This window comes from Quercus suber, unplaced genomic scaffold (genome assembly GCF_002906115.3).
Source record: "Quercus suber isolate HL8 unplaced genomic scaffold, Cork oak 2.0 scaffold_8, whole genome shotgun sequence".
Lineage (NCBI taxonomy): Eukaryota > Viridiplantae > Streptophyta > Magnoliopsida > Fagales > Fagaceae > Quercus > Quercus suber.
This window is the reverse complement of record NW_027069474.1, coordinates 1,496,024-1,512,024: the sequence shown is the minus strand read 5'-3', so window position 1 is coordinate 1,512,024 and position 16,001 is coordinate 1,496,024. Positions and strand designations below refer to the sequence as shown.

Below are 16,001 nucleotides of genomic sequence, written 5' to 3'. Positions count from 1 at the left end.
GCTGACTAGGCAAAACCAGGAAATGAGGCTACGACTTCAGCAGGAGGAAAATCGTTCGAAAGGAAATCAGGAAGGCGAAGGGGATAGCTACAAAAGAAGTGACTATCGAGGGCCAAACACTCCCGCCGAGCAAAATTCAGACATTCTTCGGGAGATGAGGAGGGAGATGGACGAACTAAGGAATGCCATCAAAGAAAAAATAGAGCGGAGAGTGGATCGGCTGGTTCGAGCGACGGATTCACCATTCACAACGGCAGTCCTCGACTGTCCAGTGCCTTCAAAGTTTCGGTTACCTCAGCTCGAGCCCTTTGATGGGCTGAAGGACCCCCAAGATCACCTGAATACTTTCAAAACAACCCTGGGGCTTCAGCAGCCCCCAGATGAAATATTGTGTCATTCATTCCCAACAACACTCAAGGGGGCTGCTCGGGAATGGTTCACGAAATTGCCAAGGTCGTCCATCGACACATTCGAGTAGCTGAGCAACGCCTTCCTGCGACACTTTATTGGAGGACAACGACCAAAGAGAACCGCAGATCACATGCTCACCATCAGGCAGGGAGAGAAGGAGACATTGAGGTCATATGTGAAACGCTTTACCAGGGAGACACTAGAGGTAGACGAGGTTGACGATATGGTACAGTTGACAACTTTCAAGGTAGGATTGAAGTCTAGGGAGCTCATCAGTTCTCTCGCGAAGAACCCCCCAAAGACGATGTCTGAAATGCTCCTTAAAGCGCAGAAATACATGAACGCTGAGGACGCGTTGGCTGCTATCAGGGACGAGGGTAGAGCGGAAGACAAAGGGAAAAAGGAAGACGACTGTAGAGGACAAAAGCGAGATCGTTCAGATCATCGCAATAATGATGGAGTCAGAAGGAAAGATGATAAAAGTCCACGGACGGTAAAATTCACCCCTTTTGTTATGCCTATTAACAAAATTTTGACACAGATTTAAGATGAACACTACCTCAAATGGCCACGGCCATTACATTCGTCCCCTAGCGTCCATGACAGGAGTAAGTATTGTCGATTCCACAAAGATCATGGCCATTACACTGAAGACTGTAGGGATCTCAAAGAGCAAATAGAGGAATTGATACGAAAAGGGAAGTTGCAGAAGTTTATAAAGAAGGGAGAATACAGCAAATTCTGAGATGAAAACAAAGGCCAACATGAGTCCTCGTCCAAGAGCGGAAGTCGTCAGTCCCAACCTCCCCAAAATGTGATCGGGGAAATACAGATGATATCAGGGGGCCTGTCACAGGAGGTTCATTCAAGTCACTTAAGAAAGCACACCAACGACAGGTGAATAGCGTCCACATGGGGACCCCACCAAAGTACAGACGAACTGATCAAGATATGACCTTTAACGAGAATGATGCTAGAGGAGTGAAACAACCTCATAATGACCCTTTGGTCGTAATGCTTACTATAGAAGGGTTCAACACCAAAAGGGTCCTCGTGGACAACGGCAGTTCTGCTGACATCATCTACTTTCCTGCATTCCAGCAATTGAAACTGGACCCAGGAAGACTGCGTCCGTTTGACTTCCCCCTCGTCAGCTTCAGCGGCGACAGAGTATATCCCAAAGGCATAGTGACGCTGGCTGTAACAGTAGGAACATACCCGAGGCAATTGACTCGTCAGATGGACTTCTTGGTAGTGGATTGTCCCTTATCATATAACGTCATTATTGGGAGGCCAGCGCTCAACAAGTGGAAGGCGTCCACATCCACCTACTGCCTGAAGGTAAAATTCCCAACAGAAAATGGTATTGATGAAGTTAAAGGGAACCAAATTCTAGCCCGGGAGTGTTACTAGGCTGTGTTTGCAGCCAAGGAAAACCACACGTGGACGATAGAAGAAAAAGAGGAAGAAAAAACAGAAGCACTAGAAACAGCGGAGCTGATCGAAGGGGAAGCAACAAAAACAACTAGAATAGGGACGACCTTGAGTCTTGAGATGAGAGCGAAGCTCATTCAGTTTCTTTGGGAGAACTTGGACGTCTTTGCCTAGAGCCATGACGACATGCCATGCATATCTCCCGAAATCATCCAACACAGGTTGAATGTGGACCCAGGACAGAAGCCCATCAAGCAGAGACGAAGAACCTTTGCACCCGAAAGAGACTAAGCTGTCACTGACTTAGTGAGCAAAATTTTGGCGGCAGGCTTCATCAGGGAGGTATATTATCCAGATTGGCTTGCAAACGTCGTCCTAGTAAAGAAAGCCAATGGGAAATGGAAGATGTGCGTGGATTTCACGGACCTAAACAAGGCCTGCCCGAAGGACAGCTTTCCTCTTCCAAGGATAGACCGGCTCGTAGACTCTACAGCTGGACACAAGCTGTTGACGTTCATAGACGCGTTCTTGGGGTACAACCAGATAAAAATGGCTGACGAGGACCAGGAGAAAACTGCCTTCATTACGAGTCAAGGGCTCTATTGTTATAATGTAATGCCGTTTGGACTGAAGAATGCTGGGGCAACTTACCAAAGGTTGGTAAATAAAATGTTCGTCAAGCAGATAGGCAGGAACATGGAGGTGTACGTTGACGATATGCTCGTCAAGAGCAAAGAAGAGCTTGCACATCTAGACGACCTGAGGGAGACGTTCAAAACACTTAAACAATACCAGATGAAGCTGAACCCTGGTAAATACGTTTTTGGTGTTGCCTCAGGAAAATTCCTAGGATTCATGGTGTCACAAAGAGGAATAGAAGCAAATCCTGAGAAGGTACAGGCAATAATCAACATGGCATCACCTAAGACCGTCAAGGAGGTTTAGAAGCTCACGAGCCGGATTGCCGCACTCAACAGGTTCGTTTCTAGAGTGACGGACAAATGCTTGCCTTTCTTTAAGACCTTGAAGTAGGCTTTTGAATGGACCGATGAATACGAGGCGGCATTCCAAGAGCTCAAACTTTACCTCAGCAACTTGCCACTCCTAAGCCCGTCAAAGGAAGGTGAGAACTTGTATTTGTACTTAGCAGTATCATCTACATCAGTCAGTGCAGCCTTAATCCGAGAAGAGGATAGGAAACAGCTCTCAGTTTACTACGTCAGCCAAGCCTTCCAGGGGGCTGAGTTCAGGTACCCAAAGATCGAGAAAATCACATTCGCTTTGATTGTAGCCTCGCGCAAGCTCAGACAATACTTCCAGGCAAATCCAATCTTAGTGATGACGGACTAACCTATCAAAAAGTCTATAAGCAAGCCCGAAGCAGCTGGGAGGATGGTCCAATGGGCGATTGAACTCAGCCAATTCGACGTGGAGTACCATCCTAGGACAGCCATTAAAGCACAAGCGTTGGCAGACTTCATCGCCGAGTTTACTTATCCAGACGAGCCCAACCATGCCAGCAAAGACAAAATATGGACAATACAAACTGATGGCTCGTCAGCCCAAAAAAGAAGGGGAGTAGGGGTAGTCATAACCACCCCTGACGGAGAAATATTGAGGTATGGAGTCCAGCTAAAATTCCCTGCCACCAATAACGAGGCTGAGTACGAAGGAATTCTGACAGACCTAAGGTTCGGGAAAGAGCTTGGGGCCAGGAACCTGCTGGTCCAGAATGACTCAAAGTTAGTAATTGGGCAGATCAAAGGGGAATACAAAGCAAAAGAAGAAAGAATGCAGAAATACCTCAAGTTGACGAAGCACTTGACAAAAAAATTTGAAAAATTGGAGTTCGTCCAGATTCTGAGAAGCCAGAACAGGGCCGCAGACGAAGTTTCAAAGATAGCCTCGTCAGAAAAAGCAGAATCAAAGACTGACCTAATGTTGGAGACACAGAAAAGCCCCAACATAGAGGAAATTTTAACATTCGCAATCCAGAGCGAAAATAGCTGGATGACGCCCATCATGTCCTTCCTCTAGGATGGACATCTACCCCAGGACGCGGATGAAGCCAGGAAGATCAAGAAAAGAGTCGCCAGATTCATGATTCTCAATGACGCCTTGTACAAAAGAGGTTTCTCCATGCCTTACTTGAGGTGCGTTGACGAAGGAGAGGCGGAATACATCCTGAGGGAATTGCATGAAGGAATTTGCGGGGACCATGCAGGACCGAGATCCTTGGTGAGAAAGATTATGCGAACAGGGTATTTCTGGCCAACCATGCAAGATGATGCGTCAAGGTTCGTCATGAAGTGTGACAAATGTCAGAGATTCGGGAATATTCAACATCTGCCATCAGAAAAACTGACGACGATAACATCTTTATGGCCGTTTGCACAATGGGGAATCGACATCGTTGGCCCCCTGCCTCAAGGCAAAGGTCAGGTAAAATTCTTGCTAGTTGCTATTGATTATTTTACTAAATGGGTTGAAGCAGAAGCATTGGCGACCATCACCAAGACCAGAATCCAGGGTTTCGTTTGGAAGAATATAATCTGCAGATTCAGGATTCCAAGGACGATCATATCAGACAACGGACGACAGTTCGATTGCCAAGGTTTCAGAGACTTCTGCTTAGGCCTAGGCATCAAGAACCAGTTTTCATCACCAGGCCACCCACAAGCGAATGGACAGACGGAAGTGACGAACCGCACGCTGCTCAAGATCATAAAGACCAAGCTGGACGATGCGAAGGGTGCCTGGCCAGAAGAACTGCCCAACATCCTGTGGGCCTACAGAACCACGGCCAGAACCCCAACGGGAGAAACCCCCTTCAGACTTACATACGGTACAGAAGCAGTGATCCTTGTCGAAGTCGGAGTAACCAACACCCGATGGGAAGTGTTCAACGAAGAAGCGAATGACGATTTATTGCGAGTTGATCTAGATTGCCTTGACGAAGTACGAGACAAAGCCCTCAGCAGAATGACGGAATACCAGAAGAAGATGGCAGAATACTACAACAGAAGGGTGAAGCTTAAGCGACTCGACATAAGAGACCTCGTCCTGCGCAAAGTAACCCAAGCCACCAAAGACCCAACTCAAGGAAAGCTCAGCCCTACTTGGGAAGGACCATACAAAATCGTCCACTACTCCAGACAAGGCAGCTACCATCTGGAGACCTTAGACGGACAGAGGCTCCCAAGGCCATGAAACATTGAACATTTGAAGAAATACCATCAGTAGATGTAATTGAAAGACGTATTCGTCAATAACTATCAATAAATAGACTATTCGGCCAATATTTGTGTCCAAACAGGCTCGCTCAAAGAATCTAACAAAAGCCAAAAATGGCTAAGTAGTAAGATTCTGCACTGACGGATGTAAACTACTGACGACAACAAACTAAGTTATTGAAAAGCCAAAAAATTGGCTAAGTAGTAAGATTCCGCATTGACGGATGTAAACTACTGACGACTTAAAAGCCCTGAAAAGGCTGTAAGTCATAAAAAGCCGAAAAAGAGGCTAAGTAACAAAATTCCGCGCAGACGGATGTAGGTTACTGACGGAGATAATGTCACTAAGGGTGATTGAAAAGCCAAAAAAATGGCTAAGTAACAAGATTCCGCATCGACGCATGTAAGTTACGGACGAAGTCAATCAAACTGACGAAATTACACTATCACGAGTACCGACGGTAGTGTCGCAATGAATTGAAACTGAGCGCCCAGCTCATTTGCCTGAACCTAAGGAGTTCAAGTTGCAAGAGACCAGCTACTGATGGGAAAGAGGAAAAGTTGGAGCAAGAAACTTTCACTAAGCACAGCACATGAAGCCGAAAAAAACTCATCAAACACATGGACAATCATGAAATGCAAGTAAGCATGTGACAAATGCAAGTAAGCATGTGACAAATTTAAGTAAGCATGTGACAAATTCAGTTAAAGTCCCCAAACCAAGGGCAATTACCATTGTTTTCACATAAAACCCATAAACACTGGGTTGCCAATATCGTTATCAAAATAAGATAAACAGCAAATTGTTCAAAGGTTTGGCCCGAAAACACAATGGGCACCCACCAAAAAAAAAAAAAAAGAGGGGGAATTTTCACAACAAAAATTTTCATAAGTGTCAGGGTCAAGCGTTGGCAGCATCGTCGCCAGCTGGAGCGTCATCAACAGGGGCATCCTCACGAGCAAAGGGCACGATGGCAGAAGATTGGCCAGCCTCGTCTGCAGCCATTTCCTGATCTATCTCCTCCAGGTCCAACTTCTCCATGTCCACCCCAGTAGGATGCTTCAGCAGGTACCTCCTCAAGAGCTCAAATCCTTTGAAATACCAGCTGAACAAGACGGTGCTATACTCGTCGGTTGTCTGGAATGCTTCAACCGACCTCGCAGCTATCGTCTTCAGTGACTCCCTGGTACTTATAAGCTGCTCATCCTTCTCTTGCGTCAACTGACGCTCCACCCTAAGCTCATCATCTAGCATTTTCAACTTCTCCTTCAAGGAAGCAGACTCGCCCATAGAATCAATAAGATTCTTCCGCAATGTGGAGTTCTCCGCTTCCAAGGTCTCCATCCTGGACGTCAAAGATGCTACCTTCGTCTCCTGAGTGAGATATTCAGAAGCAATGTGCATGCCCTCACCCAGTACCTGAAGAAAGAAATTCATAATCGTCAATAAAAGAAATGAAACGAAGAAGAGAACGAAGGAAGGAAAGGGCACAAACAAGCTAACCTGTACAAGCTTGTGGACGTGTCGAGCAGCCACGTCATTAAACGGGACACCTGATAAAACCTTCAGGTCTGCAGCAGTCACCACCTCGTGGGCCCTATCCACGGCCAGCCTCTCATTAGTCCAGAGGGTGGATGGACGACGAACACTCTTCTCCTTCTCCTTCTCAGACAACCTCGGTCTTTTAGAAGCTGGAGTACCCTCGATCTCCTCCACCGAGGTCGTGGGAGAAGCGGTCCTCGTCGTCGCAACCCCTGACACGATTGGGCTGACGGAAGAAATGGGAAGTGCCGAGCCACTCTTCCCAGTGACACGCACAGTTTTTTTTCCTAAGTTGGACAGGGGCTCGTCCTTCTTGGATCTCATTTTGGCATACATCTCCTTATTAAATTTTGTCGTCATCTCTGCAAGAAGGAAACACTTGTTTAAAAAAAAAAAAAAACTGCTGCGTAGGAGATAAATACCGACGAACTAAATACTTACTCTTTTTTCCCTCAATTTCAAGATTTCGCAGAATGTAGTCAGACGGATCTGGCCCAAGACAGTAGAAGGCAAGTGTCCTGGGATCAACAAGGTCGTCCCTATTTTCGATCGCCTGCGCGTATTCGATTGCCTTCTGAACCCGATTCCTGTACCTGCTCTTCAATTTGGGTCGTCTCTTAACTGCACAGAAGAAGAGACAGGAGAGTCAATGACGATAAGGGCAAAGACGCGGAAGATTAATATATCAAAGGGAATATTGACGCACCTAAAGTCGGGGTTCCCCACCGACGATGCAACCTCGGGAGATCACCCCAAACCTCGCCCGAGGGAGTTTCAAAATCATCCCTAGATACAAAGAAAAACCTGGACTTCCAGTATCTGAAGGACGAGGGTAACTTCTTGACGATCCTAGTATTCCTCTCCCAAGGCACCAGTTCATAGTACCCGTGCTCCTTTGACGCTTTCAAGCGATACAAGTGAACTCGTCGACCCTAAGCATATCTCCGTCCAGGGCAGCCAGCCATATTCCTATACAACTGACCAATATTCTCCACGAATTTGGCATGAGTTGCCCAGGAGCGATACCAAACTGGTTTAGCAACTCCATCACAAAAGGATGGACGGGAAACCTTAACCCACAGACAAAGGCGGACTTATAAAAGCACACCTCGCCTGGGAAGAAGTGGCAAGCCCGTTCCTCCTCGTTGGGCAGACGAACCCTAACCCGATCTAGGAATTGGAATCTATCCCGAAATCTCCTAAGTGTGTTATCGTCCAACCCACACCTCTCCTCCATAGCATGAAAAGCCCTAACCTCACGAGGGACGGAAATGGCCGTATCCCCTTCTGCTGGGCCGCCGCTAGACGACAACCCAGTCTCGAGCTCGCTAGACCTGACCTCTGACATCGTCCTTTCCTTCACTAATTCTTCAAACCACTCGACGGATTGATGTAGGATTGGCACTAAATCAGCCAACACGACGGCCAAACTATTACCCTCGTAAATAAAGTTTTCTAGGTAAGGAAAAGTTCCTAAAGCCCCCCCTAATCGAGCGAAAAGGAATGAAATCGAAGGGCACTGTAACCTAACCTCAGAGCTACTGAACATGGAAAACTAGAAAACGCAAAGAAAATAAAAGGCCTAAGGCACCTCAAAGCCAAAAAAGAAGAAAAGCAAAGAAGAAATAGCAAGGAAAGAAGAAATAAAAGATCAGAAATTTACAATAACAGAAATGAACAAGGTAAACAGAAAGCCAAAAGGAAGGACTTACCTCGGAGAAGAAAACCGTGGCGCTGCGCAGGAAAAAATCGCTGGGAAGGAAGGCAGAGAAGATGAGAACCAGAGCAATAATGGAGGAGCTTTTTCGAAAAAGTGAAAAGAAAATGATAAGGAGAGGGGAAGTTTAAAACCAAATATTGGGAAGCTGAAAAACCAACAGGAAAATCAAGGAGACTCATCATGTGAAGCATTAACTCCCCCAATCAAAAGGTGCCACGTGGGCCACAACCCAAAAGGAACCGCCGCCGCACATTAAATACGGCTCAAAAACCCAACCGCCTACTACCCAGAAACCTTTCACCTTCCTTGGCCAACACGACAAGTCATGACGACCACGGAATTCGGGGGCAACTGATGGCACTGACGAAGTGGATCTTGTAAGAGGTAATTTGGACCGACGAGGAAAGTCTTCAATGACGAGAAAACACGTTACTGACGGGGACAACATTTCATTCAATACCATCAGTAAATGACAGGGACGGTTACAAACCCAGTTGGACAGACCGTTGTGACCTAATTAAAGCCACATGATGAGGCCAGGAAGCGTTACCCAGAGGGAAGTTAAACCTCCATAAATTACCCAACGGCTAGAACCTACAACAACATATATAAATCCCTCACACTCTCCCACGAAAGAGGTATGAGCATATTGAGATTGATGCTATTTTGATTACTTATTCTTGTGCAATTCTTAACACTAACTTTAGCATCGGAGGTGTTGTGGCAGGCATCACACCGGTGACCGTCCTTGAGAAGCATCTTTGCAAGAGGCTGAAGATATTCCCCGGCCACACTCATTGACTGACGAATTCACACTTCATCAACTCGATTATGGAATTCTTAGTCTTGTTCATCCATTATGAAATACATTAATGTTCCCTCTCTTTTCACTTGAGCATTATCTTCTCAAACTCCAATTGACGGGACATAGACTAATGAGCTTGTCAAATAGATTAGAATTCTCCAACGTTTTAAAGATAACTTTTTTTGTTGTTTTGAGAAGAACGTTTTAAAGATAACTTGATTATGGAATTCTTAGTCTTGTTCATCCATTATGAAATACATTAATTGGATTATCATATCATGAGTACAACTCACTAAGGTTTCACTCGCAATAATTTGAGAAAAAAAAACATATTCTTGACAAAAAAAAAAACCAAGGCTTTTCTCATGGTAGAGTTATTGTCCACAAAGGGTTTGTACCTTAGACAATCTCTCACACAAAGCAACTACAATTTTCTCCCTGGAATTATGGACTAAGATCCCTAGCCCACACGTTGATGTTAATGTCAACACCAAGTTTTTCAAGGCGAACCCCACTAATCAGAGTCTTGGTGACATTGCGTGTAGGTGTGTGATGACTTGTGTACAACATTTGGGGTGATTTGTGTGCATGAGTTTTTCTATTCATCATTTTACAATTTTTAGGGAGTTGCCATCAACCATAGAATTTCTGGGCGTGGTTGGCAACCTATGATTAATCAATTTTACTTTCTAATTGGCTAAGGGTTGACCCAAGGGATCCAACGCTAGGGAGGAAACAATAAAAATTTCTTGAACCAGAAGACATGAACTTGGAAGCTTAGTTATGCGTGAGGAAGGCGTATAAGCACCCTACGATGCCCATCTTACAGTTGCACCTCATTTTGATCCACTCTCTGATTTGGCTCTTTGAAATAGGTTTGTTATGGAAACCATTTGGGAGGCACTATGTGGTCTTTACATATGCTTTGTTATTCGGTTAGATTTTCTGCTACATTTCTATAATAAAAATCTTTCAATGATGTAGCCTAATTTTCACCATGGAAATATAGTGGAAATCTAAGTCATATATCATGCTTGGGTGTACGTATGACATCATCAAATAGCACCACACTCTTGGTGCCGCTCTCAGGATATAAGAAGCCTAGTCACCTAGCTGTATATCCTTATAAATCTACACCACTTAAAGGATGAGAAACTCTCAAATAGTACATTCTTGAACATAAAATAAAATTCGTCTTATAAAATTCGAATCTGCAAAACTCGTTGCTGCATGAGAAGATAAACAACCATTTTTCTTTTTCACAGACCTTTGGCAGGACAAATAAGGCGCATGAAATTTTGCAGCAAAAGACAATTCCTAATTGGATTTTAAATGTCGCAAATGCATTTGCTTTGACTATCCTATCAATTAATAATACATTGAATCAAATATGGTAACACCGAGAAAAAATCCAATTAGATTCTATAATTGAAGTCCAATTTTGCACCATATATCCTAAATTATTTATTTTTAGAGAGAGTTTTATTTCTTAATTTTAGAGTCAAATGTGAGACCATATCATAAATATACATCCAAGTGAGTTATTGTGTACAAAGAGTCTAGAATTAATAAACATAAAAAAAATTAAAAAATAAATAATTTACATTTTCTACCTAATAATATTCTTAGAAGACTTTTTAAATTGTAAAGAGTTTAAAAAAAAAAAAAATATATATATATATATATATATATATATAAGAATGACTATCAATAATATTTAATTATATATATATATATATATAAGAATTATACTATGCATCTTAATGAGTATTTTTTAAATATATTAATGCATATGCATAGAGTTACAAGTTAGATAAATATAATAAGAAATAATTCTCAAATGAATACAAAACTTATTAGAAAGAAACTGATGGTATAAAGAGATATTACCATTTTGATTTGAAACCAATATATTATTAATAATGAAAATGAATTGATTTCATTTTTTCAATTAAATAAGCAAGTAATTATTAATTAAAATATAATGATTTTATAAAAATACTCCAACAGAATAGAATCATTGCAATTAGTAATCTACCTTAAATTCCACTAAGAAGAATTTTTTTTTTCCTGATAATAATTCTTTATTATTAGACCAAGACAGCAATCAGTTTTTGGTTCAGGCAGGAATTGAACCCCAAATCTCTTATACAACTATCAGAGACTTTACCAATTAAACTAACTGATAAAAGTTTTCAAACAATAAATGTGCGTTTGGGAAGCGCGTTCCCAGACGCATTTGCATTTCTTTTTTTCTTTTTTTACTTTTCAGCTTTCCTAGGTGAAAAATTTGACTTTTCTTGTGAATAGTATATACTGTGCATTATTAACAGATCTACAAATTTTACTTTTTAATCACTTTTTCATTAAAAATAAGTCTCACGATACTATTCATATATTTAAAAATTATTTTACTATAATGTTTTTCAGTTTTCAATTTTAATTTTTAATTTTCAGCTGTATTCAAACGGACCCTAAAAATAACACTCTGTTGCAACCGTCACACATCAATCTCTAACACCCTATATTTAATTACAACCGTCACATCAATCTCTAACACCCTATTTAATTGGTACGATATAGCACATCAATCATAAAATTATTTCTACATGTCAATTAACTTTAGACGTAGACTTTTCTTTTTCTAAATTTCTTATTTGTATTACTGCGTAGTAAACTTGAAGTTTCATTTGTAATGCAATTTCTACCTTGACTTTTGTGTGTGTATATATAAATATATATTAAAAGGAATCATTGACTTTTGTATATTTAGTTTTAATATTAAAATCACATTGTGATCTTCTCTTAACTTGATTTATGTTTTATTTCTAGATGGATTATGATGCCTTTAAATCAGATTGACATTATCAACTCCGTCATTGTGAAAAATAATTTGTCTAAAGATTACATCTAGATTGTTCCAATTGATGGTTATAATTTTTTATTCATAGGTTTTATTTATTATTATAAAGCAGTATAATAAGTAGTAGTGAATTAGAAGAGTGACAATAATTGTTAAATTCTTGTTTAGCTTTATCTTTAAGTACCAGTATACTTTTCAATTCTTTATTTCTACTTATTATATATATATATATATATTTTTTTTTTGGTTTTCCATTTTGTAGAAGATTTTTTTTCTTTAAAATGAAGCATCATTAACTTTTTTATACATATATAATAAGGCTATTGCCATTGTTATTTTTCTTTCAAATAAAAAACTCCCGTATTAGATTGATAAAAAATATATGATTAATTGGGAAATATTTTATTAAAATAAAAAATGATAAAGAAATTAAAAAGGAATTGAATATCTTTGGCATAAAAAGAAACAACCGTTTGCTTAGTTTCATTATAATTTTTTTTTAATAGACACTATAATTTGTTTTAGTTATTACAAAAACTTTATTGAAAAAAAAAAAAAAGGTTCAATGCATGGACCAATAGCTAGTTAAACATTTAAACTTTAAACCAATTACATTGTCGGCGAAAAACCATCCCAAAGTTCACTGGAGATATAGAAGGTAACAGATTCGGCTTGGATCTAGTGCTTCTATACACTTCACAATACAATCCAAATACATGTCCCATATACATGTCTATATGGAATTGGGCTCAATACACAAGCATTAAACTCAAGCTTTTTCTAAAAGGTAACATTGGGGATGATAATTTTGCCCTGCCCCGCTTGACTTGCCCTTTCTCGCATTGCCCTAAGGGGGTTTTTCTCATCCCGTAAAGGTGGTGGGGTAAGGATTGAGGGAGATTTTAGCCTTGCACCATGGGGTGGGGAGGGGATAGATTTAGACTTTTTAGACCCAACTCGCCCCGCCCCGCATTGATAAGGGTTAAATTGTAAAATTTTCATACCTTAAAACCCTACTATTTAAACAAACATAACATCAGCTTATTTTATTCTACCCAAAAGGGCTTTCTACCCTTTTTTTTTCCCCCTCTAGCAAGGTTGGAAATAAGGTATTTGTAGACACCGCATTTTGTACCCCTTACGACTTAGGCTCCTGTTCCTCATTTTGGAAATAAGGCCCAAGGCCAGTTTAGAGCCCAATTAGATATTAAATTAACTTAAGGAGTGTTAAAATGGAAAATATAGCATTTTAAATTTGCAAAAAACTATTTTTGGAAAATTAAATGACTAAAGTGGTTCTCAGCCTACGTACGTGAGTCGCGACTTGTGTACGCAAGCTAAAGCATGCGTACACAAGCACATTCTTGCGTATGCAGTTAGGGTTTTAGAAGTATATGAAAGACAAGTTTTTTGCAATAATGGCTGAGGTTTGGAATAAATCTCATATCGTTTGAAAGTCGTTCCAAACCTCATTTTTTCAACTATAAAAAGCCTTACATGGTACATTTTCAAAATACACAGAAATCACACGAGAAAAACCTAAGATTCACTAGAAAATTGTGAATCATAAGGGAGTTTTTCACAAAACACCCTCAAGTCTTTTTTATTTGATTTGGACTTTTTCTGGCCTCAATCCTTTGAGTTTAAGATTACTAACCACTATTTTATTGAATTGTGATAGATTTAACTGAGGGGATCAGTCAAAAATCAAGCCTAGGAACTTTTGCTTTAAGGGATTCTTTTGAACTTTTCTTTTTCCTTTTCTACCTTTAATCTTTTCTTTAATCTGTTTCTTTGTTTAGTTTATGTTTATATATGTTTGTTTAGGTTAGTTTAGGCTTTCTTTATGTTTTTTAGCATGTTAGGTTGCTATATTTACGTTTTTGTATTTTATTTGGTTTCTGCTTTGTTTTTATGTTAATCAGGGTTTCTAGGTAAGGATATGCGTACGCATGATCTAGCTTGCGCATGCAAGCTAAACTCATGCGTATGCAGACCTGTTCTAGCGTGTGTGCTGTCGTAACCCAGAAATCCTAATTTTTGTTTGTTTTGTTTCTGCTTTCATATGTTTGTTCTGTATAGCCTCTTTTTCATATATTTTAAGCCCCATAACTGCTTGTTTGTCTTTTAACATGTTTGTTTGTTATTATATCCTTAGATTAGGGTTTAGATTAGGGTTTTATGCTTGTCTCTTACTTCGATGCCATGAACATGCATTCACATACCCATTCATGATGCCATAGGTGCTGAGGTGTTACGAGGTAAGTAAGGTAAGTCATACATTCACATGAACATACATGTTGATTGTTTAATCCTCCCTTGATTTATGTGCATGAAGTTGATGCTTTGCTTGATTTATGATGTGATTTGCTTTGCTGCCATGTTTGGGTTGCTGCCTTGCCTTAAGATGTAGGATAGGGCTTCACATGCTAGGGTTTCTCATATGTGTTCGGCTCTTTATTACTTTAAGAATCGATATGTGTTTTGGGATGAATGATGCCATGATTGTATGCTTAGATGTGTGTGTGAGAATAGATGCAAGTATTGGACATGTTTTTAATAAGGTCAGGACATAAAACACAATGATGGGAGGTCAACCTTAGGCTTGAGTGATCTTTGGGTACCTAACACCTTCCCAAGAGCATATCTAAACTCAGAACTCATGCTCTGGTAGTAAGACCAAGGGTCCTTCCTCGAAAGGACATTATATTCATGGTTCTTAGACTATACAACTAGGTGGTGACTCCGGCACTATTTCCCATGCACCCATAGTACCAATTTTAACATTTTATTTTGTCTTTATTATGAACAAATTTATATACTTTTGAATCATTGATTTTGTATTATGATATTTTTTTTTTATTTCTGTTGTGATATTGTCTTGTTAAACACTTTAATAATATTATTCAATTTTTGCTAAAAAATAGTTTGATTTGATGGGATAAATTTATTTGTAATTTCAAGTATATTTTTATTAATGAAACATAATTTATTTAAAAAAATTGTAACAACAGTGGGAAAATTAAGAAAAAGTAAAGTTTTATGAAGTGGGGAGGGGCTTCGCGGGGTCCCAAAGGGCGGGGATGGGGCAAGGAAATTTTTCCCATTATGCAGGGTAGGGCGACATGTACAATGGAGTAAAACAAAACCATGCAGGGTGGAGATGAAGACCCCATCCTTCGGATCCGCCCTCCCTCCATTGTCATCCCTAGGTAACATGGCTTCTTTGACCATTTCAACACGTTCTCAAACCTTTGGTTGTTGAAACTTGAAAGTTTCTTAACGTACAAATCCAATGGTTTAAAAACCAAACTATTTAAATAACCAGAAAACAGAACACTTTCAAAGTTTTAAAGTTAGCGTTATTCACTTATTTGGAGGTTAAACTGTGATGAAAGTATAGTAATGCATTATATATAATTTTAAAATATGCAAAATTAATGGAAATATATATATATATATATATTTTTTTTTTTTTTAAGTGTTAAAAGTTCCATGTTCCAATTTTATCGGATGTCCCCGAAGGGACTGAAGGAAGAAAAAAAAAAAAAGGAAGATGCTATACTTTTTCCTCTAAAAATAATGTCCTCCTTAGTATTGAATGTGTAGATTAAGAGTACGTTTGGTAGACTATAATAGGCATTGTAATATAATAATTATCATATTTTTATTACAGGAAATAATCATTCTTTATGAATAGCTATTCTTTAAAATGATGAAAAATTATTCATCTCTAAAAGAGTTGTAATAACTATTTTTTAATAAGTGTATTAGGGCCTGATTGGTAAGAGTATTTTTATTTTTGTTTTCAAAATAGTTAAAATCTATTTTCAAAAAATTGAACTTGAAACTAGTTTTCAAATAATAATTTTTTTATTTTACGTGTTTGGCTCTCATTTTTAAAAACAATTTTCAAAATACTAAAAACAAAAAATAATTGTTTGGGATACCATTTCTATTTTTAAAATTAAAAAAAAAAAATACAAAAAGTA

At 39.7% G+C, this 16,001-nt stretch overlaps 1 protein-coding gene across 1 annotated transcript; it reads left to right on the top strand.

Moving 5' to 3' along the window:
* Positions 1–541: 541 nt before the first annotated feature.
* LOC112001104 (uncharacterized) lies at positions 542–1,091 on the top strand. Its single transcript, XM_024033270.2, has 2 exons — positions 542–904; positions 960–1,091. The coding sequence occupies exons 1-2, from the start codon at positions 542–544 to the stop codon at positions 1,089–1,091; spliced, it is 495 nt and encodes a 164-aa protein (XP_023889038.2).
* Positions 1,092–16,001: the final 14,910 nt, after the last annotated feature.